This window comes from Pleurodeles waltl, chromosome 11 (assembly GCF_031143425.1).
Source record: "Pleurodeles waltl isolate 20211129_DDA chromosome 11, aPleWal1.hap1.20221129, whole genome shotgun sequence".
Classification (NCBI taxonomy): domain Eukaryota; kingdom Metazoa; phylum Chordata; class Amphibia; order Caudata; family Salamandridae; genus Pleurodeles; species Pleurodeles waltl.
Genome location: NC_090450.1, coordinates 111,812,099 through 111,838,925, shown reverse-complemented (window position 1 = coordinate 111,838,925; position 26,827 = coordinate 111,812,099). Strand labels below are relative to the sequence as shown.

At 39.1% G+C, this 26,827-nt stretch overlaps 1 protein-coding gene across 1 annotated transcript in view; it reads right to left on the bottom strand.

Annotated features, from left to right (window-relative positions):
• SI (sucrase-isomaltase) overlaps positions 1-26,827 on the bottom strand; it is a 632,954-nt gene that overhangs the window by 394,194 nt on the left and 211,933 nt on the right. The window contains exons 17-19 of the mRNA XM_069213228.1: positions 20,310-20,426; positions 11,770-11,924; positions 2,784-2,868 (exon numbers count right to left, since the gene is read on the bottom strand). Of these exons, the coding sequence (XP_069069329.1) occupies positions 2,784-2,868; positions 11,770-11,924; positions 20,310-20,426 (357 nt within the window). The remainder of the gene's footprint in view (positions 1-2,783; positions 2,869-11,769; positions 11,925-20,309; positions 20,427-26,827) is intronic.

The window sequence follows — 26,827 nt, the reverse complement described above, 5'->3', positions numbered from 1 at the left end:
GGAAGCCAATCCCTGAATAGTATGTGCAAGCAACCAATGAGAATGTCAAAGATGCCAATTAATTACCTGGGAAGTGAGTTAATGAGTTTTAAAATAGATGGACATGAATAGATAGAATTGAATAAGGATAGGTAAAGGGAAAACAGGACAGGCATGTTTGTACAAAGATTTATTCTCTGTCTTGGGAATGCGCATTAGGGCAGGGCCCCTTCTTTTGTGTGTTTTCAACGCAGACCAAGCACAGCCAGCACTTGAATTTCATAACTTAGGCCAAGGGAGGGGGAGGTTGTCAGAACCTTCTTTTTGGGTTTGTTTAAGGTATATAAGTTAGGGAGGCTTGGCACTGACTTTGAAGGAGTTTTCCTGAATGTGGACACATGATTCAGGGTAAAATATACTATGTTGGAAAGATCTCCTACTGCCTCAGCCACCCAGGACTCCTTGGCTTGATGATGGCAAGGATGAAGAAGTCAACGCCCATGGTGATGCATTTTAATTCTTAATTATATAGCTTTGCTGTGTGCATATGTATATATATATATATATATATATATATATATATAAATATATATATATATATATATATAGATAGATAGATACATATATATATATTATTGCACTTTTTCTGCCTATTATTATTCAACTGCTGTGCTGTGAATATTTTAGTATCTGCACGTGTTTTGCTGCATTCAAGTTAAATGTTCACGTTAATATTTGTGTATGTCCTCGTTTGAGATCTGGGAAGTGCCTTAATAAATGTATTACTCAGGCTAAGAGTGCTGCATTCTTTGCATTCTTTAGCTTTGTTCCCTCTTAGTTTGCTTAGTTTGAAGCTAAGCAGAACAGATACCACACTTGTAGGTTTGCATTCATGGGGAGAAAGTGGTTGCAACACAACACACATTTAATGCATTTTGTTGGGGAATGATTAAGGTAGCCCTGGCATGCGTTGCCAGGCAACCACAATGGATGTGTTAAGGTATACATTTGGGAGCCAATGTATCTAGTTACAGGACTTATTGACCATGGAGTAATTTAAGAGTGTGGCACAATTTTCTTTAAACTACTGGCTACTTGACACTTGAATAGGACTCATGCATGGAATTCTACACCTTACTGGATACTCTAGGTTTGTTTTTTTGCGGAGGTTGCTCACTAACCAACATCTACTTTTCTCACAGAGGCCCACAGCTATAATGCCTGCCTCCTAGTGCAAAAACTTGGCTGTGTGCTCTCCAACACCCACAAGCACCATCAGTTGACAATGTGGGTAATTCCATCAAGGAGGTATAAATAAGAAGTGGGCTGGAAGGTCATTACGGTTCCTGTTATAGGATAACTAACCATTGTCAAAGAATACACTCAGGAGAACAATTTCAAGATGGCTGTCGTACAGAATGTGAACCAGTTTATACTGCTCAAAGGTAGCAGATACATGGTTGAGTTTAAACTGCAACTTTGGTGAGATTCACAAAATAAAAAGGCTGAGCTCCTGATTGAGACAATCAAACAGATGTACATTATTTCCTACATGTTTAGAATCCTGATCTTATTACTAAAGACACGGTCCAATCCACACACGGGTATGCGGGTCAAACCTTACTTTGTGTTCACCCATTCAACTGACTCCATAAACTATAAGTGACTTTGTCCCTTTCCACTACAAAGCAAACTTGTGTTCTTGTCAAATGTGAGATTCAGTTAGCCATCATGGCTTTCTATAAGATTGCTCTTCACTCAGGTGATTGCCTCTTTGTGGTCTAGGAAGTTTACCCAGGATACTCCTCCAGACTCAAAGACCGCACAATTTTGCTACATATCTCCTCTAAAAGAATGTATTTAATAATGTCCAGTGACTTTGTTTACTCTAATATTCCTGTACCCCTTTCCTTGCTTGGAGACGTTAGAAGAAGCAACTGCAAAAGAGAGACTTTTCAATCTCATTCTAAATATTGGAAGGAGCAAGGCTTTAATTTGTAACTTTAATTGCATACATTTCCTCCTCCCACCTTTCTATAAAATAGTTCATGAACAAGGTTGTATACAGTGTATACTATACTCCTTTGCACCATAGTTAGGTCTACAACAGTATTCTCAGTAACAGACATTTAGGAGATCTTATTAGCGCCACTTGATCTTGGAATATAAGAACTTCTTACAGACAAGAGGGCTATGCCCTGGTGCGATGAAACAGTAAGCCACTTGACACATAATGCTGTCCCTGTTGCAGCCTCAGTTAAGGTATCACAACAGTAACATTCCTAGTATACTCACATCTTTAAAAAATTATCACAAATGTGATTTACGGTTTTTAAGTGTGCATATTCAGGGTAGTCAGGGGTGTAGCTACTATTGGTGCAACAAGTGAAGTGCACCAGTCCCAAAGCCCTAAGGAGGCCATTGAACCCTGTAGATTTCTGTATTGTACTATCCCAACAGGAGTCAAGTAGGCTACTTTCATTGCTTGCACCAGGGCCCATACATTCTTTCTACACTGCTATGGGTAGCTGACACGAGTCACACTCGAAATCTCTGGAAGATTGGAAGAATCAAAGCTCTTGCTCCAAGCTTTTAACCTAACCCCCGCACAGGAGCGATGTAAGTAAACCTAGGTGTGGAAAGTTTAAAAATTTCACTTCAACTTCACAGGCATAGTACAGACTTTGTAAATGCTGAGGGGATAAAAACATTTGTATTCTTGTGTTTTCATTCAAGAGTTGTTCACTACCTAATGGAAGCAAACCTAAACCTAATAATTAACATGAAGAAAATACTAAACTTACAGGATTAAGGACAGGAGTGATAAGAAGTCCAGGCCCCCACAAAAACTGTTCATCCAAAGCCCATGTTGCTTCATCTGCATAGAACCTAAATGAAAGAAAACAAGAATCATCATGCTACTTCATTCTGTATTAGACCTTTCATAATGACATCATGTATAGTACATCAAATAAAATAATAATGGAACTACAAGGAAAATACGCTACACATTCTAATAAACTGTTACATTTCAATAATCAGGCACAAGTATAAATGATAAAGTATAATTTGGAAAATTAAAATGTGTTTCAAAACACCTCCTTTCTTGCACCAGAACCAGTGGTATCCAAGGTATGATGCTGACTGGGCATGCAATAACACAGCTGTCCAAATCATGCATGTATGCACAAAAGCAGACTATTACTCTGCACCTATTTTAAGACATTGAAATGAGTTAAAAAAATAACTTGTACATTCTATGAGTTGCTCTGTGTTCTGTAAAAACTACAAGTCAGAACCAGGAAGAGGAAACCACTGATTCCTGCTTGTGATCTGCGCATTCTGAAGTTGTATTTGTGCTACCTCAGCAAATTTTAGAGTTAAGTGTATGTGCTTTGCAAAGCACAATGCCTGAGAAAACATGTGCACAGTGTAGCGTTCATAGGACATATATTTGTACAATGTTAAATGCATGTTTACGATGTTAATGTGACTGTATGGAATGGGGAACGCAAGGGTGAAAGCACGAGGGAGCAATGTTCTGTAGTGGAACGGGGAGAGTGCATGGGCTGAAAAGGATGGGACCGGAGACTGTTGAAGATGCCTGTCTGTGGTAGGGCGATTGTACGGAGCCATCAAAATGTTTGAATAAAACACAGTTTCCTTGAATCCTCGTCTGACTTGGCTCATTTTATGTGGCGACGAGCTGCATCACCCTAGCCATGAACCCACTTTGATGTTCATTGCGGCAGTCTGCAGGAGAGACACGTATGGTTGACGGTGACGTAACCAGAGGTTACGGACGGAGAACTCGGCCTCATTCCGGATGGAGTGGTGAAGAGTGTATGGGTGCTGTTTTCACCGTCCGTTACAGCAATTGCTGTAGTGATTAACTGCTTTCAGTTTTTTTTTTGTTTCTTTAAAGAAAGAACACTAGAATGACGCCAGAACAAAAGAAAGTACATTGATTTTGGTGGCAGACATATTGGAAGGGTGAAGAAATAACAGAAAGTACAGTGTTTCTGGTGGCAGACATCTTGGAAGGGTAAAGATGTCTGCAGACTCCCAGCAAAAATCTCTTTTGCTCATCAGAGTAAGCTCATTCCTGCCTTTATGAGAATAATACTTATATTTTCACGTCTTAACAGCTTTTTGGCACCTTACATAGTGTTTTTTGGAGGGGGAATTTTTTTAGCTTGTTTTGGGAAAATATATTGAGGAAGAGCTTGTTAAAGCTGTGGAAATTATTTTTTAAAAAATGCAGTCAGTCAATACTCTGACACCTTTCCTAGAAACACCAGGTGAACCAGCCATACCATGGAAACAATGGCATGATGCATTTGAAATGTATCCTTGTGCTATTAGAGCATCAAGGTTTAGACCTCAAAGAAAGATGTTCTTACTGTTGCACTTGTTAGGGTTTGAAGGAAGATCTGCGTTTAAGCATTTACCAGATGTTCTGTTGGAAGATGGGGAAGAATTGGATGAATACGATGAAGCTTTAAAGAAGCTGATAACAAGATTTGACGCACCTCCAAGTTTGGTAGTAGCAAGACACAAGTTTTTTAGAAGAGAGCAGAAGGCTTGTGAGGATGTAAATACGTACATTTCAGTGTTGGAAAAAGTGTCATTGGAGTGTCAGTTTGGAGCCTTTGGACACCAATTAATACGTGATCAGTTTATTTGTCACTGTTCTGATAAAACTGTTAAACAAAAGCTGTTATCCATTGGAAATTCTTCACTATCGGACATCATTATGGTTCTAGGAGTATCGAAACTTGAATTAAATCAGCAAAATAATTAGAAGACAACCATGATGAACAAGTCAATGCGGTTGTATAGAGAGATGCCAGGTGAACATTGACTAAAAGTATACCCAGCAATATTGAACAAAACAAACAAAGTAGTTTCTTCAGACAAACAAGTGGATGTTTCAGATGTGGTTACTTGCCACATCAGAGAGAAGGAAAACCTTGTCTTGCAAGCGTGAGAATAAGATTGATGAATTGTTGGGTGAGATGCAAGAAATGGTGTTGGTGGTTGAAGAATCAGGTGTAAAGAGTGGTAATCCTGAACTTTACATAGATCCATGTGTTTTTTGTTCAAATTGGTGAGAAACATATAAAACTGCTAATCGATTCTGGGGCCAGGATCACGATGATAACACAGGCCTTGTTTAAAGAAAAATGGGGTCCCCGTAAACTGATTCCTCCCGATGGATCACCTGTTTCATATGAGAGAAGGAAGATTGATCTTCAAGGCTATTTTGAGGACATCTTTACGTTAAAACGGAGAAGAATTTACAGGAAAGTTCATGTAGCTGTTAAAAGATTGAATGTATTAGGATGGTTCCATCAAGGGTTGTTTGGGATGGTTACAAGTGTCAGTAATTAGAGATGTTGCAGACATTGATAATTTAATAAACAATTTTCCAAAGGTTTTTGCTGCTGAATTGGGAAAGGCAAAGGGTTTTAAAGATAAAAATAAAAATTAAGGAAAATGCTAGCCCTGTCAAGCATAAACTGCAATGGTTACCTTTCAGTGTCTGGGATGTGTTAGAAAAAGAACTGGAGAATGTGTGCATGAAAGGTATTATCAAACCTGTTGAATCCTCACTTTGGCTTTCACCGTTGGTTGTAGCAAAGAAGAAAAATTGTGAACTTAGTATATATGTTGACTTGAGAGCTCTCAACAGAGAGATTTGGGTAGACTCACATCTTCTTCCCAAAATTAGCGAAATGCTATCCACCATATCTCGGGCAAAGTTGTTTACAAAACTTGATTTAGCATCAGCCTATCATCAAGTAGAATTAACATCTGACTCAAGGCACTTCACAGCTTTCAAATCTCCTTGGGGTACTTATCAATATTGCTCCATGCTTTCTGGACTTGTGTCAGCAGCATCACTTTTGCAGCGAATAATGTCTTCTTTACTTAAAGATATAAAAAAAAGTGTGCATTTTCCAGAATGATGTGTTGATTCATGCTGGTGACCGTCATGAACATGATGAAATTCTACGTGAGGTCCAAAAAATCATTGATGCTGCTGGGGTGTTACTGAAGCGGGAGAAGTGTCAGTTCTTAAAACCATAGGATGAATTTCTTGGTCATATTATTTCAGCAGAGGGGCTATACCCTAAGCCAGGGTTAGTGGAGGCAATTCAAAATGCACCTCCTCCTCATGACAAAAAGGGGGTTAAGTCCTTCCTAGGATTGTGTGAGTTCTATTCAAGGTTTCTTCAAACTTTTGCAGCTCTAGCCAAAGCTACTTCAAATTTACTGAAAAGCAAAATGAATTTGTGTGGGACTCTGATTGCGCCATTGCATTTACTGTGCTCAAGAAACAACTATCCCAAGTTTGTGTCTTGAAATCATATGATCCAAATCTCAAGTGTTGTTTGACAGTTGAAGCTAGAAAACATGGAGTAGGAGCAGTGTTAACACAAACAAGTAATGGTCACAAACACAGTATTGCGTTTGCGTCCAGAATGCTGAAAGAAAATTAATGACACTATTCAGTTATTGAAAAGGAACCCCGGCATGTTGGTGGGCCATAGAAAAATTCAAATATTATCTTTGTGGCAGACATTTTGTTTTGCAGACTGACCACAAACCTCTAGTGTTTATCCTCAATAGCACCAACGTTAAGAGTAGCACTCTGAGGATTGAAAAGTTTGCTGCCAGACTATTACTGTTTGTCTTTTTCGGCAGAAAGATTACATATCCAGATAAGCAATTATAGAAAATTTGAGGACAATGTCAATCTAGATGATGATGAGAATTGTTTGATTGCAACAGTTGAGTTTGGGCAAATTAATTCATTTTCCGAGACGGAATGGAAGGATATTAATGTGACTTTTTGGAACGGGGAACATCGGGGTGAGAGTGTGAGGGAGCAATGTTCTGTAATGAAACGGGGAGAGCGCGTGGGGTGAAAAGGACAGTACGGAGATGGTTGGAGATGCGGGTCTGCGCTGGGGCGATAGTACGGAGCCATCGAAATGTTTGAATAAATCATCCTCACCTTGAATCCGACTTGGCTCATTTTACACAGCTATGCTCTATTCCAGAGCGTGCGTACATAATAGAATACAGTAATTCAATGAGGTAGTAGAAGACCTGCATATAGCATAGCTCGGATGTATTGAATAGTGATTGCTAGTTGATGTTTATGAGCTGGCTGTCTGTCACTCCGTATGAACTTGGTAGGGAAAATAGATTTCATAATTTTGTTGCACAATATTGCCCAAAATGGGTGCATGGTCCAATATGCATTAATGCCAATGCACAGAAGGGAATCATGATAAAGTCCTATACATTATAAGATGTGCCTGACATGAAGGGTATACCAGCCATTTGCTCATGCTACTTACTGTAAACCCATAGGTATTACACAACATGTGTTAAATCCCCTTCTATAGAAGTGAACATGCCAGCAATGATTGACAGGAATCACATTCAAGTATGAAACTTGAGTAAACTCTCTTTAGGTTTTCCATTACGAGGCATTGTCTTGTAGGTACACTCCATTCTCAAATGTAGTACGCACAAGCAATGGTCCACATTAAGGGCCAGATGTACTAAAGAAGCATTTTGCGAGTTGCAAATAGCGAGTCTTAGCGACTCGCAAAATGTCATGCAGAACGGTGTCTCAGACACCGTCTGCGAGTCGGTATGGGGTCGCAATGACCCACCTCATTAATATTAATGAGGTGGGTCGCAAATTGCGGCCCCATACCGACTATGGGCACTCGCAAACATGGAGGCCTGCTGTAGTCAGCAGACCTCCGTGTTCGTGACTGCTTTAAATAAAGCAGTTTTTTTTTTTTAAGTGTAGCCCGTTTTCCTTAAAGGAAAACGAGCTGCACTTAAAAAAAAAAACGAAACCTTTAGTTTCTGTATTTTTTCAGGGCAGGGAGTGGTCCCTTGGACCACTCCCTTCCCTGAAAAAATGTTTTTGGGTCCAGTCACAAACTGGAAGGGGTCCCATGGGGACCCCTTCCAATTTGCGAGTGGGTTACCATCCACTTGAAGTGGATGGTAACTGCAACACCATTTGCGACCGCATATGCGGTCGCAAATGGTATTGCATACCACTAGGAATCGCAAATAGGAAGGAAACACCCCTTCCTATTTGCGATTCTGAAATGCATTTTGCGAGTCGGTCCGACTCGCAGAATGCATTTCTGCATAGGAAAATGCGATTTGCAACTCGCAAACGGCAGTTTTTGCCGTTTGCGAGTTGCAAATCCTTTCCTACATCTGGCCCTTAGTTCCCACAACACTTTATTGAGATGACGAGTGCTTGAAATGAAACACCATATCTCTTGACTTTCAAAAACTTGGGTGCAATCATTGAGTGCACTCTTAGGGGTTAATTGTTTCTTTATAATGGCACAAGGCTTGATTCACAAAGGTAAACTTACACTTTGTAAGGTAGGTTTACAATTCTTTTCTATTTCTATCTCTGTACTCGTGCCAGAGACTCCACACATAAAAAGATGGGACTGTAATATCTATTTATGAGTTGAGTCTCTGCCACAACTGCGGAGACTCTGAAGTCGTAAAGGTATTACTCATCAAATACATTTGTGACTAGGAAAAATTTGTAAACTTACATAAAATTGTATGTCTACCATTGTGAATCAGGTCCACAATAAGGGAAACTAAACAACACAAATGCATTATCCAAAATTGTGCTCCTTCTATTTGCACTGGCAGTATCTAATCTTTGAATGAGGCCTGAAATCCTACACAAGGTTGAGTATAATTTAGACTGCACCCTCAAATCTGAGGGCTTCAAAACTTCCACCAAAGAGTTGAGATAGGTTCCTCTTGATATCAGAGTGTTTCATTTGAGAAGACCACTCCCTCACTGCATACAGGTTGCTCAGCACAGGTACAATTTGAATGCGTGCCTGGCCTGGTTTCCTTTTATGACACTGGATACCCCTTTAAATCTGCACAGGTGCAGGCCTATTTGACCAGCTACCACCAGAAAAATCTGGCTGGTGGTACTTTATTTAGTTTGACTACTTGTGTCTCAAATACCTAGTGGTGGGCAGTGAACTCCACTTCACCAGCAGAGTTTGCATAGATTTTCCACTCCACACTTGGACCGTGGAGTTTGGCAAAAAGTTTGCCAACCACTGTGTGACAGAGTTTACCACCCACCCCCATATTTTAATACTATTATAGCTAGATAAAAGATGACCTTAAGCAAAGGAAATTAAATGTGTGACATAAAATGAATAGTCAAAATCTAGAACGTTGTAGGAAAGGTATGTAAATTTCAGTGCTAAATTAGTTAATGTGGTATCTTGTAAAATACAATCAGTAATGCTTTCTGCTGGCAGTCATGTACGTTACCTACACTACCAATTAGGAATATGACACGGTATACGCTGATTTTGAATCATCACCTAATAAATATTTCAACTTAAATATGTACCTAGGAAATCGGCAGCAATCGTACTAGCAATTATGGATCAATACATTTTTAGATCTGGCCTCGCCTAGAGAAATCTGTACTTTTCTCACAAACCGCATGTAGTTAAACCAATTCACATATAAAAACTATGTACTTATATACAAGCAAGTTGTTTCTACCCACCACCGTATACAGAATGGGGCAATAGGTTAATTTAATGTAGGTACTGCCCCTCTTGCAGTGTGATGTATGGGTGATCAAAATTTCTTGATCACATATGCACATCTTTAATGCTATCTGTATTTGACCTCCAACTCTGTTTTGACCACGTACTTCTTTTTGTGCTTGGCTTCCGGTGCCATCACAGAAGCGGCGCAGGATATTTCGTCGCCAAGCTTGTTTTCCACATAGAAACGTGTTTGTACTTTGCTCACTAGCTCAGGGTTACACTGTACTGGAACAAAACATGGGGGATGTGGAAGGTAGACGTGATAAGAGATTCTCAGCTCCTCTATCTCTGGAATGCACATTGGGACAGGGCCCATTCCTTTGCGTGTTTGTGACGTAGACTGAGTACAGCCAGTGCTTGAATTTCATAACATAATGGGAGGGCGAGATTGCTAGAATCTTCCTCTTGAGTTTGTTTAAGGTATATAAGGTGGGGAAACTTGGCACTGAGGTAGAAGGAGCTCTCCTGAACGTGGAAGCGTGGTTCAGAAATAAAACCATGTTGGGAAGGCCTCTTGCCTGAGCCGTCTGCGGTTCCTCCGCTTGATGTTGGCAAGGATGAAGAATTCAACCCTCATGGTGATGCATTTTAATTCTTAATTATTTATTCATTACATATATTTGTTGTTGATGTATTGCACATTTTCTGTCTGTCATTGTTTAACTGCTGTGAGTATTTTTGCACCTACACGTGTTTCACTGCATTCAAGTTAAATGCTCATTTTCATATTTTCATGTGCTTTTATTTAATACTTGGGAAGTGACTTAATACATTCATTACTCACACCAAGAATGCTGCATTCTTTGGCATTGTTTCTTGTTAGTTTAAAGTAGAGCACCATATCTTAGCATCACTCTGCATGATTTCATAAAATGTTCCGCAAAAAAACGAAGGCAGTTTCCCAGGTGCCAAATGAAAAAAGTACCTTATCATTTTCTTGCAAATGAATGGGCGTATGGTGCAGGGTTATGTAAAAATTGGGGCGAATGTGTTGTAGATGTTGAACCAACTCAGGTATTAAATTGTTTGCTAAAAGTGACTGTGGATAAGGTTTGTGAGTTAGGAGAGCTTGGATACTGGATGAAACCTAAGAGACCCTCAAAGTCTGAAGGTTGCACAGATAATAACAGAGTATCTAGGAGAGATATGTTTATTGCATTGCTGAAGGATGTCAACAAAGAACATATAGATGGGATAGATTCCAAGATTCAGTGGGAGATGTAATACAAGTGAGGGCTGGACAGAAAGGAGGGGAGCAGCAAGGTAAATAAGCAGGATAACAAACGAGTGAGTCAGGGAAAGTCACAGATGTAGGAGGAATGAACAATCAGAGAAAAATTCTTCCCCGAAGGGGAAGGAGGAGGGAGATTTGAATACTGACTGGTTGACTGAGGACAACAGAAAAGGGGAGGAATCTCCTCGCAGATATGAGAGCATATATCCAGACCTGATTTAGGCAAATGTTGACAGATTAAATCAGATTAGAAAATAGGCCAAACTCTGGTACAGTAATGGGCTTGCAAAGATAACAGACCCCATGTTGATTTATAAATTCACAGGAAGAATAAAAATGTTCAAAAGGTTCTGGTCTTGGTGGACACCGGAGCGGAGGTCTCTTCAACATATGGAAATTTAAAATAGTTTACAGGTGAACACTACATCATCACAGGGTTGGGTGGAAAGCAAACCTGACAGTGCAGACTCATGTTAAAATAAAAATAGTGAGAACGCTAAAAAGATTGTGCCCCTCCTAGAGTATATACTGGAAACTGACATTTTGAAGGGGATGACTTTATACTTGGATAATGGTTGTTATCAATTTGGACCAGAGCAATACATTTCAACAGCAGCAGGGTTGGTGGCTCATCTCACTCTCAATTTTTGGAGGGATTTTTGTTTGAGCAATGCTCACTTCTGGATGCTCACGCAAGTTTGTATATTTTCATTTAAAAATTGAAACATTCACATATTTTGCAAAGTTTCTTTATACCTTTTGAGGTGTATTTAGGAAATCCTCCCAACCTTCACATGTGCTGTGTGCTGATAAAGGAATCACCTTAAAGCATGGAGCTCGCAGTAATATAGAGTAATATGCAACAATCCGTAATATTAAAAGACAAAGCAAACTTACTCATGTAGCAGCGGTCTTACAACAGTGTCTCCTTTGGTGTGAGCATTGTAAAACAATGTATAAAGGTAAGGCAATAAAGTGTAGCGGATGTTCAAGTAGTGCTTTGAAGAGTTCACCAAGAGGGAATCTGGTCCAAAAACAGCGGGATCTTGAGCCTGTGGTTAAAATGATACAGGACATGCTTTCAGAAGATCTTTTACACCCATAAAAAAATCAATCTGATGGAAGTATTTAATATACATCTAGATTTCTGAGAAGGCAACGTAATTTAGGCGTGCTTCATGTGTTTGTAATACAAAACTAGAACATGCATCACTGCTTCATAACTTGAACTATCTATTTGCATGATGCAGGAACATAATAACAATTTTAAGTTTTAAATCTTGTATGGTATAATAAAACAAACAAATATTCGATTTTATGAAATAAACTGTATGACCTAGTCATATTTCTTTATTATTATTATTAATATTAGTAGTAGTAGTAGTAGTGCTAATATTATTTTTATATGCCAAAATGTTGCCATGTATAATTTTTCTACTTGAAAAATATATAGTAGAATTTTGAGTAGCACAACATATAGCAATTGGGTACATCAAGTAAAATATAGAAAGAAAGAAATGCCACCTGTCTAATGTATAACAATAATCTTTGTCTTGTTGCCTTTGTATCCGGGCTGTCAATCGGAAAATGATTTAACAGATATCACCCACACACAAATGTGTCTTTCATTTATTTGTTTCATAATTCAAGATTAGTTTCAACAAAAACACTGTTCAAATTAACCACATTTCCCTGGAGATCATGGTCTCTTTTGTATTGAAATGCATGAAGCAGAGCATGTCATCTGGATCTATCTAGGATAGACCACCTGCATTGCTTGGATATCATGTTTGAAGAATCTTAGAGATTCTGATCCTTAACATATGGAAATGTTTCACTTCTTTGGCACTCTGAGTGATACAAATCCACCATTTTAGAGATCACCTTCACTCCCTCCACCTTAATTATCTCATAGCTATTGACTGTTTTGCGTGTGCAATGGTGCCCAACAGTTTTAAATTAATCAAGAGCTGATGCAACCCCTACATAAAAATCAAAACAAATAATTTCAATAATCATGATATGTTTTGGCGGAATTACATTGCCCCAACTATTATCAGTGCAGTATTTTCCTGCACTTTTCATTTCTGTACTGTTCTTATTACTACCCTTATAGAGTCAAAACTTAAAAGGGTATGCAACTGTAAAAGGGCTTTCTATAAATTTCTAAGCTGAGTTTACAAGTCTGAAAAGTCATTTTGAACCATAAACATTGTTTTTTGTTTTTCACAAATGAAAGGAGGTGTGAAAAGAGCCACCCCTCTATTTGGGGATGTCATCATAATGGCATATATAAAAGGTTTGTGAATGCAGTTGTGGTTGCCAACCTTTAAACAGACACCAACCATCTGATTATCATAGGAGAAGGTATCCCCAGGGACCTGCTTCTCTTTTGAGAGCAATGTTTGAAGACTATGGAGAAAAACGGTTGTGATCCAGGGGACCATGGCATGCTCCACTGCTGGAAAGTGGTTTGTTAATAGGGACAGGTAGATACCTGCAGCTAGTATTAACACCACAATCACAAATAAGGTCTAGTCAAAGTCTCAATAAGTTAGTCCTTTCTCCACCATTGGTAGCTTGGCTGATGAGCAGTCAGGCTTAAGTTAGGATACAGGTGTGTAAGACAGGTGTATAAGCCATTTAATACCAAAGGAGTAAATAAATACGACACAACACAAAATATGAGAAATTAATTTTTTTAAATTAAATGTAAAAATGTGCTTTCTTGTGCCAAAAAGTGAAAAGCACCAAACCCGGCTTTCTGTTTGCACCTGAATGTGACAAAGTTAAAGTTTAAGGCCAAATGGAATAAAGCGCAGGGCAGCTATTATGCGCAGTAGGGCCTGGTTAAAATTTTATCTTCTCCTTTAGTCACTTTTTTGGCTGTTTTTCTCTTGACATACAGCGAGTCTTCTCGGAAGGCCAGGTGACGGTTCAACAACAATGGCTTGCTTCAGCACCAAGGCTCAGTGAAATCCTGGAGGTCTTGGTTCTTGTCATTGATGGGGAAGAGCTCCCGAGCTTCCACGAGACAAACCTGAATTTCAGGCAGGGTCATGGTTTGACGTCACCGACCTGACTCTCGACAACCGGTGAGTCAACTTATTGTGCTTCTTCACAAAAATTCTCCAAATGATTCCAAACTTCTGGATCTCCTTCCAGAAGGTCCCTTTGAGGTCTTGAAGGGTCCACAACACCAAAAGCTCTGATTTGCTCTTTGGAGAGCTGGGGCTACAATTCCCACAATTCACCTGGGTTAATCCTTAAAAGTCCACTTGAGCTGGTCAGCTGGGCTTGTCCTTTCATAGGTTGATGCAGGCAACTCTTGGCAGCTTATTTCCACATGCTTCTTTCAGGGAGTCGACTCCTGAGTCTTGTAAGCAAGGCAAGGTCCTTTTTTGGTGAAGACCAGAGTGTGCGGCAGGTGGCGTCCTTGTGAGTGCAGTCCTTTCTTGGTGCAACCTAGGGTTTCCGCAGGGCAGTTCTTCTTCAGATTTCTTCCAGAAGGGATTTGAGGTGTTGTGAAGCTCTCTCATTGTTTATCCAGGTTTTTGGACTGGCAAGCAGAAGGGCACCCCTGACCAATGGTGTACAGGGAGCCACCTTTTCTGATGACCAAGTCCCTAGAAGAATGGCATATTTTCTTCCCACCTTCCTGTCCTGGCATCTGCAGCAAGAGATCTCCTCCCACCTGATGGTCCATTTGTCTTAGGCTAGGCCACTTCACACCTAATCCAGGGAACTAGGCTTAGCCTGTCAAAGGCTGGCCAATCAAAAGAGACTGCTACAAAGCTGATTTTAGGTAACTTTAAGAAAGCAGTTATAAACATACTTTCCGACAATAGATATAATAAATATAACCTTGCCAAGTAGTTTGATTCCTTGTAAATATGAATTTAATATCTTGAATGACTAATCCAGCTCACTCCTGTCGAAGGTTAGACTGTTAAAGTTTAGTAAAGCCTTCCCATGATAGGCTATAGTGCTAGACGTGCTACAATGGGAAAAAAACTAAGTTGGCAGTTTTTCCCTCACCACAGCATATATATATCTTTTTATAATGTCCCTGCTTAGTATTACATATGCTAAATAAGGGTAGTTTAAGATGTTGGAAGTACTTTTAATCCTCAAGTCTAATTTAGACATAGTTTTATTTTAATAGCAGTCTGTAAGGCAGGGCCGGCTTTTAAAATGACAGTGGGTACGACAGTAGTACACACTTAAGTACATTAAATCTCCTAGGCCTTTAAACCTAGGTGATCCACCATATACTAGGGACTTACAGGTAGGTTGTCAGTACCAACTGTAACTATACCTAATTACCATTACCTTTTGAACCACGCACTGGCCTGGCCTGGTTAGCAGAGCCCAGGGCACAATCAGAGTCAGAAAATACCAGTATCAGTCAAAAATGGGGTCAAAACGTGCTGGAACATCAGCAAAAGCACTGTTTTCTCACATTCACTGAAAGTGTTATCAAATCGTAAACATTTTTTAAAGCAGCACATGTCTGTTTAATAGACACTGCTGCTTTAAAAAAAATAATTTGGAAAGTAAATCAATAAAGTTGAAAGTTTCCATTCAATACCAGACACTGTGTAATTGGCACATTTCTGCTTTGTGAAGGGACATATTACATAAAGCCCACAATTCTGCGGTCGGTTTACACCTACTGAAAACAATTTGCTTCTTTGATGGTTTGTGTGTATGTTTGTGTGTAGGTGATGAGGATGAACCTACATTTTTACTAATGTCATCACCCTGCAAAAGGAGTCTAACCATCAAAACCAGCCTAATTTCTGTTTCTTGCTCAGTTCAAGATGTACCCATGGTATGTGGCAGCTAAATTATGAAAGTGTTGCCTAGCACAAAGGGCCCCAAATCTTGTTAAGAAAATGGTACTTTGTCATGCGGAAGCCTCTAATTAAAATCAGCATAATTATTTTGGGAAGAAGAAATGCTAGATCACACTCACAGAACATGCAGGTTGAGTGTGCCATTCTATCAGCATGTTGACATGCCCTAGAACCAGGTCAGACTATTTTAATTACTAAATAACTAGTCTCTTTTCTTCCAATGGAATGGTGTTTCTCTCCATGGCTTTTGAATGATCTTGCAGAAAAAAGCCAAACAGTTGATTATTGAAGGGAATCTGAGAAGCTCATCATGCTAACCTCATGAAAGTTCTCTGTAAATGTCTCCTTTCCATTCTTATTGTCAAGGTCCACAATCTCTGTCATTGTGTGGCCAAATTGTGTCCAGTTCACTTATTCTCGAGTTCTGAAATTATTCGTATGCTCACCTCGTGAATTATGAAAATGCACTTCCACTTCAATAAAAACTGTGAAAGAATTTTAGTAAAAATAGTTCCAAGTAATATCCATTTTCCCCAAACTGGTATTGAAAGTTGACCTTATATGGAGTTTCATTCCTCTTCTACAACAGTAATTAGAAGTTTGTGGTTTTGTGCATTTTTATTTTAAATAAAAAATTAGTACCTATGTCAACGTAATATTAACCAACAAAGCAAAATATATAATTACAATATTATTGCCTGACTCTTAATTAATACTTACAATGTACACAACAGATACCAAGCAACAAAGTTTTGTTTGTAAAATCTTAAAGTCCCAGACCAATTCACCACAAAAGGTATGGGCCATATGGGGTATTGAAGATGATCAATGAGGTCAACTACATAATTAATCTGAAGACCACTGATAAAAAATGCCCCAGAAATCCCCACGTCATTTCATAATAATTACAAAAGAATCATTGCATCATTCATGACATGATGTTGCTTGATCTAACTAAGAGATGTATGATAGCCCTTCTCTCTTTTGTTATGTGTATTTTTTATTCATTGATTCCTTGATTAATTCATTCATGTATTTGACACATTCATAAAGTGCCACTCAGTTGGCTGAAAACTCAGCAGTGCTCAGAAACAAAGTGGTGTGGTCCTAGATCAAATTTACTGTTGGTAAGGGATTGCATAGTTGCAGCCTATGTGGTTACAAAGGTAGTTTGTGTGTCCATTATTAATCTCCTTACAAAGAGTCTGGTCACTTCATAAGGAAAGCCATGTTCACAAAGGCGATATGGAGATTTGAATCTACTGTTGGATGGATACATTTTCATGGATTTCATGAAAACTGGTAAGTGAAAAAAGTCTATCAGAGCTTGTTTGCGATCACTCCTGAGCCACTGCCATTAAAATTTATCGATTTTTATCCATATTTCATGAAGCTGAAAATCAATAAATATCTGGTATAGAGCTCACTGACCTAATGATAAGTCATGAGATGAAATTGGTTTGGAGATACTGTGTGTAATTTTTCATTCAGGCTTTTCATACACCACATAGAAGCAGGAATTATAATATTTGCTCCTCCGGAAGCCAGCAGAGGTTTTCACTATTCTGTAGTTGAACCATTCTTCTTACACTGCCTACAACAGGATTGTGTTTATTTTTCCCCATGTAAAAAGATCTATGGGTTGAGTTTACTATGGCACCAAATGTTGTCAGTCATCCAAAGATTAAATATTCTAAAGCATAGTATATGATTTTGGGATGTATCTCACTCTTACCCAACGTTGATCTGAGTATTTGCTTCATATATTAGTTGCTACAGTAGAAGGAGCAACAATATTTCTATCAACTTCCATATGTACTTCTTGAAGAAGTATAGTGACAGCAAGACTTCTTCAGGAGTATTTTACGAGATGGATTTAGAATATTAGCATGAAATGCCACATACATTGATTTCTTACATCAGAATCACAAGTTTAGGCATATTTATTTATATATGAGCTGGCTGTCATCTTAAGATTTTTCAAATGAAAAGGAGATACTTCATCAATAGCCCTATTAATGACAAACAGAGTAATGAGGAATAGATTAGGACTTGCCTCTGCTGCATAAAGTATTCTTTAATTATACTGAGGTTTTCCTTATGAAGGGACATGTATAGGGTCAGTTTTATCAAGACATTAGCATTACTCTGTGTGTCTAAGACACCAGCACAAGGTCTCATTAATGAGTGGCCTGACAACTAAGTGGTTTGGACTTATTGGTTTGATGTTTCTTGATCACATATGAAAATGTTATATGTAACCTGATTTGAGGACTGGAGTGTAAATTAGTTGTTTTAACCCTATTGAAACTACAGTGGAGCTTTATTTTGAGATTTATGACTGAATACAAACTTTGCTATCTGGTTCACATTTTCAGTATATGCCTTTGTAGTGAATAGGAGAGAATCTGATGGGCATTGTTGGAGCATTGTTGACAAACAACAACCTTTGGCGACTAATGTATGACAGATTGTCTCCTGGAAAATGTTGATAACTTTCAAAAAATATGTAGAGGATGATTGTACTTTTATAAGATCAATTATAAGGGGTATCTGCTTAAGGGATGGTTGGCCGATTTGAGATGGTGACCATGTGGACTGATGGTGTGAATTGAATGATAAATGAGGCTCAATGCCAACTCAATTCCTCCATTAGATATGAGAATGGACTCTGCAAATTGGGACTCAAGATGCCATTCTTCTGCACAATGGGCCACCTGAGCAGGTGGGTGTCAAGCCTGTATCCTCCTGCCCCAGTTTGTCTCAATTATGATGGCATGGCAAAATTCACTTTCAGTGGGTGATAGTTCTCTCAAGATGTTAATGGATTTGTTTTTAGATACTTTAACTTTCCAACTCAGCACTCTCCTGTCCTCTCATTAGATGGAATGTAGTACTGAATCTCTCTAAATGTGTGCTAACCTTTCTGAATTGACATGGTCTGCTTTCCTCTTCTAGATCGAAATGCTGATTGCCTTGTGGTATTATGATATCTAATTTTGGAAAGATTAGACAAGGTCTTGCAACTCTATTGTGTAATATAGTAATTAATATAATTGTTTCCAGTACTTGCATAGAGGTTTGAGTGAAGGATGACTATTTCTTTAAGATAGTTGACATTTTTCTGATTTAACCATTTGGTCCTTGCATCCTGCTTCTGGGTGACATGTCTTGGTGTATTTGGCAGTTTGACGTTGTTTATTTCTCTCAGACAGCCAAACAATAGTAGTATTAGTGTGCCTTAATGACCCATCAACTAGCATCAACTGGCAGGATAGAAGAGGGCGGCGCTGGACACAATCCCACCTGCAACTGAATAGGCTATGTGACTTAACACAAATGACGTTTCACTCATGCATCGATCATGTAGCCAGCTTGAAACTACAACTCGGTTCTACTGATTGGTGTCAAATTATTTATTAGAAATTACTCTAAATTAGTGTGGAATTTTTCTTGTTTTCTCCTTGCACTTTATTACTGTTTGTGTGCTGCAGAAATACTTTATATATAGCCTCTAAATTAAGCCAGACTACTTTAGTGCCAAGAGAATGTTACGCATTCAACCATCAACCCAATTTACCACAACCAGTCTAAGGCAGACAGGTCTAAACATATTTTTGACAGGCACACACACACACACACACATGAACACACACACATGAACACAAACATTCATTACTTTTAAAGCACTGTGTGCAACATAGCCCCAAAGCCAGATAATGTAGTTTCAATTCCCTACTTGCTGATAACTGTTCCACATGATTTTACTGATGTTCCAACCAATTAATAATTGTTATGCACAATTGTTACACTGGAACAAAACTCAGGGACCATTTACAAGGACTTTGCACTACTGTTACGCCATTTTTGTTTTAAATAGTGGTGGCGCTAAGTAGTGCTTTAGTCCAGATTTACAAAGTTATGCATTGGGTCCAGTGCATCACTTTGTAAACCCTTGTGTCACACACATTTGACCTGCGCCAGATATAAATGCAAGGTAGGCGTTCCCAGGCAATAAGCCACGCAGAACTGACGCAGTGAAATTTTCAACATTTGACTGCTTCATTCAGCGACTTCCCCTCGTCAGAGTAGGCATTAAACTGACACAAGGCTTTGGTCCATGGGAGCCTTCCTTGCATTGCTCGAGTAGTGTCAGTTTAGCGCCACTGATGCATCTGAATATCTGACGCATCTGTGAAACTGTGTGTTATGGAGCTCTGTATAGTAAATACAACGCATCCATAACATCATTAGGGAATCGTTGGTCAGCGCAAAAAATCTGATGCATCAGGCTCACGTGTCAGCTTCTTGTAAACAGGCCCTCAGTTTCAAGATACATTGAAATTTGCATCCTGATCCTACTCTTAATCTCATCTAAAATGCATATGTTATTTCTTCTAAGAACATTTAAATTTAGGATACATTCAATGGCTCAAGTCTCGGAGATATTCCGACAATGTTGAATTTATGTTGAAATTATTATTGCTATTTCTATAAACTGATCCTTCTGTGAAACCATTAAAGTTCTATCCATGTATGTATTATGCATATGAACAGGGCTAATTAGATGGAACTTACAATGTAGCCTTCAGCATTGTGATTCCTGGAAAATGGGTAAAAAGCTCCAACTTGCATCCATCGTCTGCATAGATCTTCTGTAGTATTATCGAAGAACCCACATATATCAGCACCAATCTGCATGAAAGACACACATACAACTTCATTTAAATTTAAATTCTGAAAAGCTTTTTCTCTTCAGTATCAGAAAATCATCTTCTCTGAACCATAATAGCTTTCTGATGCTGAAACTCTAAATGTTCAGCCTAATTACATTGACCTAAATGAGAAACATCAACGTGCATTACTATTTTGTAAATGAAAGGTTATCAAATAGTTCTTCTGTGTGGACATCAGCTTAAGCGTTACTGCACAGCTCATACCTGGGGTCAACTGACAGAAACTTTGAACAGGTGCAAATAAATCTGTTTTTCCAATGTACGCTTCTTTTCTGATACACAATTTTAAAAAACAGATTTTTCTACAGAGTGAATGTCTAGAAAGATTATTGCACTTGGCACAATTTTAAAAAACAGATTACAAAAACATCACCATATTTTCTGCAATCAAATTATTTTGAGATAACTATAGGGAATTTGTATAAAGAAATGTTTATCCACGAATAATTCTTTAAAAGCCACTTGATCAGGTTTGCATTAATTTTCCTTTCTATAAATATTAAAGAAAAATCCAATATTTTCCTCACAGAGGTCCATATAATATAATTGGATATTTAATTAAGTGTCTGGTTCCAAACTGGGGTGGCATGGTGAGCAAAAAACAATGGATTCAAACCAGAACTGTGACTCAGGGTGAGTGTTTGTAACGTTTCAGCACTCAGTCCATCATCTTTTTTCCCACATATATAACAAAATTATTATATGTGTTCCAGAAGGATAACTTACAGTCTGGCAGGGCTGCAGTTTAAAGGCACTGCAGAAATATATGGCATGGAAAAGTGTCTTCTCCATGCAGGAAAATGTAAATTTTATATAATAAGTCACCACTGAAGTGTTTTGAAGTGAATTAATTAATTTAAATTTAGTTGTATTTTACTAAACATACTGTTACATGTTTTTTAAATTTAAAATAACGTATTCAAATATTTGATAATTAAAATATAAAAACATACAATTTTATATCCTTTAGAAAACAAATCATATTTATATATATTTTAAGCAAGTTTAAATAACTTAATGTAACATTATTTCCTAAGTAGTTTTATTTTGATTCCCTAACTTCATTAATTTCTCCCAGAGGGCATTTCAGTACTAATTAGTGATCATATGTGTTGCTAGACTTACTGATGTTCTGTTTTTTAAGTAGTAACGTTCACTATGATTTTGTGAATAGCCAAAATTAGTAAACTTGCTAAAAAGTGTAAATAAAATCAAAAGTATAAGTTAGCTTTGTGACTCATGCCCTTAATATTTCTTTAAACACATTTTTTTTTTAATTATGATTTCCCTGTTCAGTTATATGATGTGTATCACATGATCGTGGGGAATGGGCACACTTCAAAACTATGACTGTTTGGTCAAACAGCTAATTTAAAAAAGGTCATTGTCAAGATCTGCCAACCTCTGGTGTCCTGGTAGTTTTTATGTTATATTCCACCCTTCTGTCAGGCCTCCCCACAAATCAAGTACTTTGGGCCAAAGGTTAAGGATGAGCCTCTGTAGTAGATTGTCTCCTGCTCTGTAGGTTGCAGCTGGATTCTACAGCCGTGTTTGTGACCCAGAACTGTGGGCTGCGAGAAAATTGACATTTCATGGTGGTAATTAGCATGGATCCAACAGTTCTATGAGCAGGTCTCTTCATCATTACTCCCAACTATAACCCTGGAGAGTATTTGTAACTCCTGCAAGAGTTAATTGAACTGTTGCAAGATTCAGAAGGATTTATTGGTGTGATTCTATATAAACCACTCCCAAAGCCTCGGTCAATGTTTAGTATAATCATCTGTTTGGGCTTTATGTCATGCCTTCAGGAAGGAATTTCCAAGCTCTTGCTTAGCTGAAGTGACCTTGCATTCAGAACCTGGCCTAGTTGGAACAATTTAATGATGGTGAAAGATTGGGAACACAATAAGTACATAATCTATTGATGTGTTCAATATCACTAACACAATAGTGCAACTTGAAACGTTGGTTCGTGGTTTCAAAGCTAATTAACTAATACTCTGTAGACTCTGCATCTGGCATTTTGATGACCCGAGCATGATTGCAAGTAAAAACACGCTTTGTAAAAATCAGAATGTAATGTAGAACTGGTTGAATTAATGCCCTTCTCTTGTGATGCAACAAGAAAAAATGCTCTTTTCTGAAATTGTAGAAACTCTGGATATTTAAGGAGGTTGTTTAAAAATACTTCTATCACTCTCCTATAAGGGATCATAACAGGGAAATATTTAGACACACTCAATTAAATTCCTCTTAATCACAACTTGGGAAGGCAAAAGGCAGAGCTGGAAATCCAATGCAGGCCTGGCAAATTTATTCAAACTGGAAACTTCAGGGGGGCTGAGCGGGCTTGGGGAAGGTTCTCCCCCTTCAAAATTTGGGGAAAATGGCAAACATGTAAATAGTTTTTTAAAACACAATAAATGATGACTTTACAGTTCACCAGGAAATAGCAATCTTTACTGGGCCCCACTCTCACATGCATTTCATTTTATTTTGTAACGCCTCTCTTACCAGTGAAGGATGTTGGAACACTTTACATCACATACACATACAGAGACAATGAACCATACATGTGTATAGAAAATGTTATCTAAGATAAAGGGGACTACAAGGAGTAGAATCACTTAATTCATACTGGTAGGCATTTTTATAAAAGTGAGTGGCCTGGGGAAGCACAGGCTCAGGATTCAGAATGTGGTCAGAGTCATCAGGGTTGACTTTGCTAATAAGAATTTATTTCTACCCAAACAAACCTGATTTAGCAAATTTATGATAATGAAATACTGGGAAAAACATAACTTTCTAACTTGTATCATGCAGTTAGCATGCAGCTCTTTGATGACAGTTCATAGCAGGTTGTGCTAGATTCTTATTGTAACTTATGAACTGCACAGTAACAAATGGATCTCTGTGAGTGACACACTGAGCTATGCACCTAAAATACTTTTCTGTGATCTACATAGTATACGTTCTTTGCAGCAGGCATATTAATCCTCTACACTACCTTTGACAAGTCAAAATAACCAATTGACAAAACTCAGATCTCTCTACAGCAGGTACATTAATCACCAGAGTTTTTTGGCACTTTTATTGTTGCCTGAGAACTGTTGAATATACAAGGAACTCTGCAGTACTTTTAAAACTGCGGCATTGCTAAAAAAAACTCCCCCAGTAACCAAAGAAGCCCCCACCCTTCTAGCCTCCCGGGGAAAAGCCAATTCCCAGTACAACCAGCCTGGCCTTGGAAAACGGTAGCACTGGAAGCAAATGACAAGGTTGTATTACAATCCATATCAAGTAATATTGTTTGAGAACATAGATATTGATCTGTCATATTTTCTTTGCAATATTAAAGCGTCAATCTGCTCATGTTCACATCTGAGTGGTGGAAGACGAGGGATATCCAGTCCTCCTGTATAGAGCCACGTATTTATCTCCTCCTCTGTTTTCTCATTTCTTTTCCCTTGCCTCTGATTCTTGTGCATACAGCCTCAGACGTAGCAAAGAGCTAGAGACACAGGGGTGAAGTGGACCCACATCACTTCAAATTAGATCGATCTTTGAAACAATCTATGGGAACTCAGGTTAGTGATCTTGACAATCAGTGATGTAGTACAACTTGAGTTGAAACAGGTTCTCTAAATGAATGCACACCAGTTGCTAAAATCGAAATGTCACAACTTCTCCCCGGCACGTCCTGTGTGGCCTAAACATTTTCAGTAGACATCCCACCCTTTTGACATTTGAATCCAGTGCTGTAAACAGGATGGCACACTTTTAGGTCAGCTAGCAAAAACATATATATATATATATATATATATATATATATATATATGAAACTTAGCAAAAATAATATTTCCAGAAGATTGTCCCTAATTGCAGAAACTGGCAAATTTAAATTTAACAAGCTGATAAACTATCCCAATTTTCCTGTTACCAACTTATTGATTAGTCTTTAATTTTTTTTTTTTTTTTTAAATTAGTTTTAGCAATTTTAAATTAGAATTCACAACTGTTCCCTACCATGATCCCATAACTGCCGCACCCAAAAAGAGAAAAGTGTGCTGCACAGTTACATTTAGTCATTTGTTTGTATCTGACATCTGGTCAGCTAGAAAGACAATTAGAGTCAACAGAGGTGGACCCCTCACTGAATCATTCCAGTTATTGAATCATAAAATCTATCATCTGGATTGTCCATGCCTTGCTCCATTGCTGGGTCCTCCGTTTCTTGCTGCAACCCGGACCACCACTAAGTCCCACTCCTTTCTGTCCTCTTGGCCTGTCTCACTTTACACCAGACTGTGCTGTACTCCACATTCAGCTCAAATCCATCTTGCAAAATCCCACAGCCATTGCTTCTGAATGGGCAGCTGGTTGGCCATCCACCTCAGAGCTATGCCCTTTTTGGCCACAGCCAGTGTCAGTTCTAGCACCTTTTCCACATATTTAGGCCCATATATATACTTTTTTAGTGCCGTATTTGTGTCCGTTTTTGATGCAAAAAAGGCGCAAACTTACAAAATACAGTTATATTTTGTAAGTTTGCGCCACTTTTGCATCAATAAATGACGCAAATGCGGTGCTCAAAAAGTATATAAATGGGCCTTAGTCTGTTTAGCATGAGTCACCAGACCCAACAGCCTCAACAGTCATAGTTGGATCATTGGCTGTAGCTGCATCTCAGTCAAGTCTCCAAATACCCAAACAACCTCATTCCAAAAGTTCCTCACCTCAGGGCATTTCTACCACGTAAGTAGTACTTATTGATTAAGATTGATCACTGTTTGCAAACTATAAAACCCTGGTCTCCTATAAATGATAGTCTCAAAGATAATAAAAGCATACTATTTTGGATAACCAAGCTGGTTGTTTTCATAGGAAGGGAGGCTAATTACCAATGTGAACGCAATGACAACTTAATGATTAAGTTGGTGAGATGAAATGGACTTATTTGGGTCGCGGCAAGATGGCGGTCGTGTGGAGCAGCCGGTTTGCACCCCTTCCAGCCCTCACAGATTTTGTTAGTGACCCTCAAACTTAGCCGCCTGTGATGAGAACTGTCAGCAGTGTAGCCTGAGAGAAATGATTAAATAACTGGGGTGCTACTCCCACCGAACGACGAAACCACTAGAGAAAACCCAGAGTTGTGCATATTGCGGGTGGTGTCTGTGGCATTTGTGGTCACCAGACAGTCCAGACTGTTCAAGCATTACACGATACCCCTTAAGAAACAGACAACCTGGATTGCTCCGCAAGGTAGCAAGAATGGGTAAATCCGGCGGCTCTGCTATCAGAGGGAAAGCTGCCATGGGGACACTCAGCCCTCGGAGAAAGGAAGCCAAGCCTGTAGAGACCACTTGTCAAAAGCCCTCTGACCCTATGATTTCTTACCTCAAGCAAAAACAAAGCCGGCATGGTCGGGCGGGAGACCCAGGGACTGGCGAGGGAGCCACCGTCAGGATAACTGTGGTGGCAGAGAGCAGGGAACTCTCACAGCCGCCCCTGCTTTCGAGCAAACAGTTGAAACAGCCAAAGCAGGAGGCTTGGCTCAGCCCACACTTGTGGATCAGCCAGGTGGCTCTTTGACCCTGGGAGAACCAAACTGCACTTAAGCAGCAGTGAGGGAAGTCTTGGTATGGAAGACAAAGAAGCAGCTTGCTGTATCCCACCAATAGACACAGAAACAGCGGTGAACAATAAGGTAGATGATTAGGTGGGTGCAGCACTGGTGGCCTCAGGAGGAGCGTCAGGCAAAGGCATTCTGGGTAAGAATTTGAACTTAGTTTTAGCAGTAGGAGAAGCTGAGGGAATGGCTGAAGGGAAATCAGTGACTAAAATAACTAATGTAACCCTGCTGGTGTCCTCTCGTGTGGTAGCAGCAGGTAACAGAGACTTGCTTGAGCTGCATACACGCATGGATGACACGACTGACCACTTTTTTCACTATCCAACCAGTCGGAGTGGTCAGATGATGAGCCGGAGCCCAGGCTCAGAAGGAGGAGCTTGATGAGTGACTTGAGTAGTCATGGCAGTGCCATTGGGTGCCTGTGGTCAATGTCTTCTGGAGACAAATTAGTGATCTCAGGCCCTGTAAAAAAGAAGGGTGCACTGCTACAATTTCAAACAGCCAAACCAGCTGTTAAAAGTCAAGACTTTCTCTGGGACAATTCAGCATTATCCAGCCTGAAGGGGAGTACCTCAGGGAAGGTAATTCCCACCCAGGAATCACCTGACTCTGTCTCTTTGGAGGCAATCTACCAGGGTATTATGGCCCATCACGAAGAGAAGCAGGCAGAAAGTCATAAGTCTTGAAACGCCTATTGGAAGCTGCAAGGTGCCATCCGGTGGGTG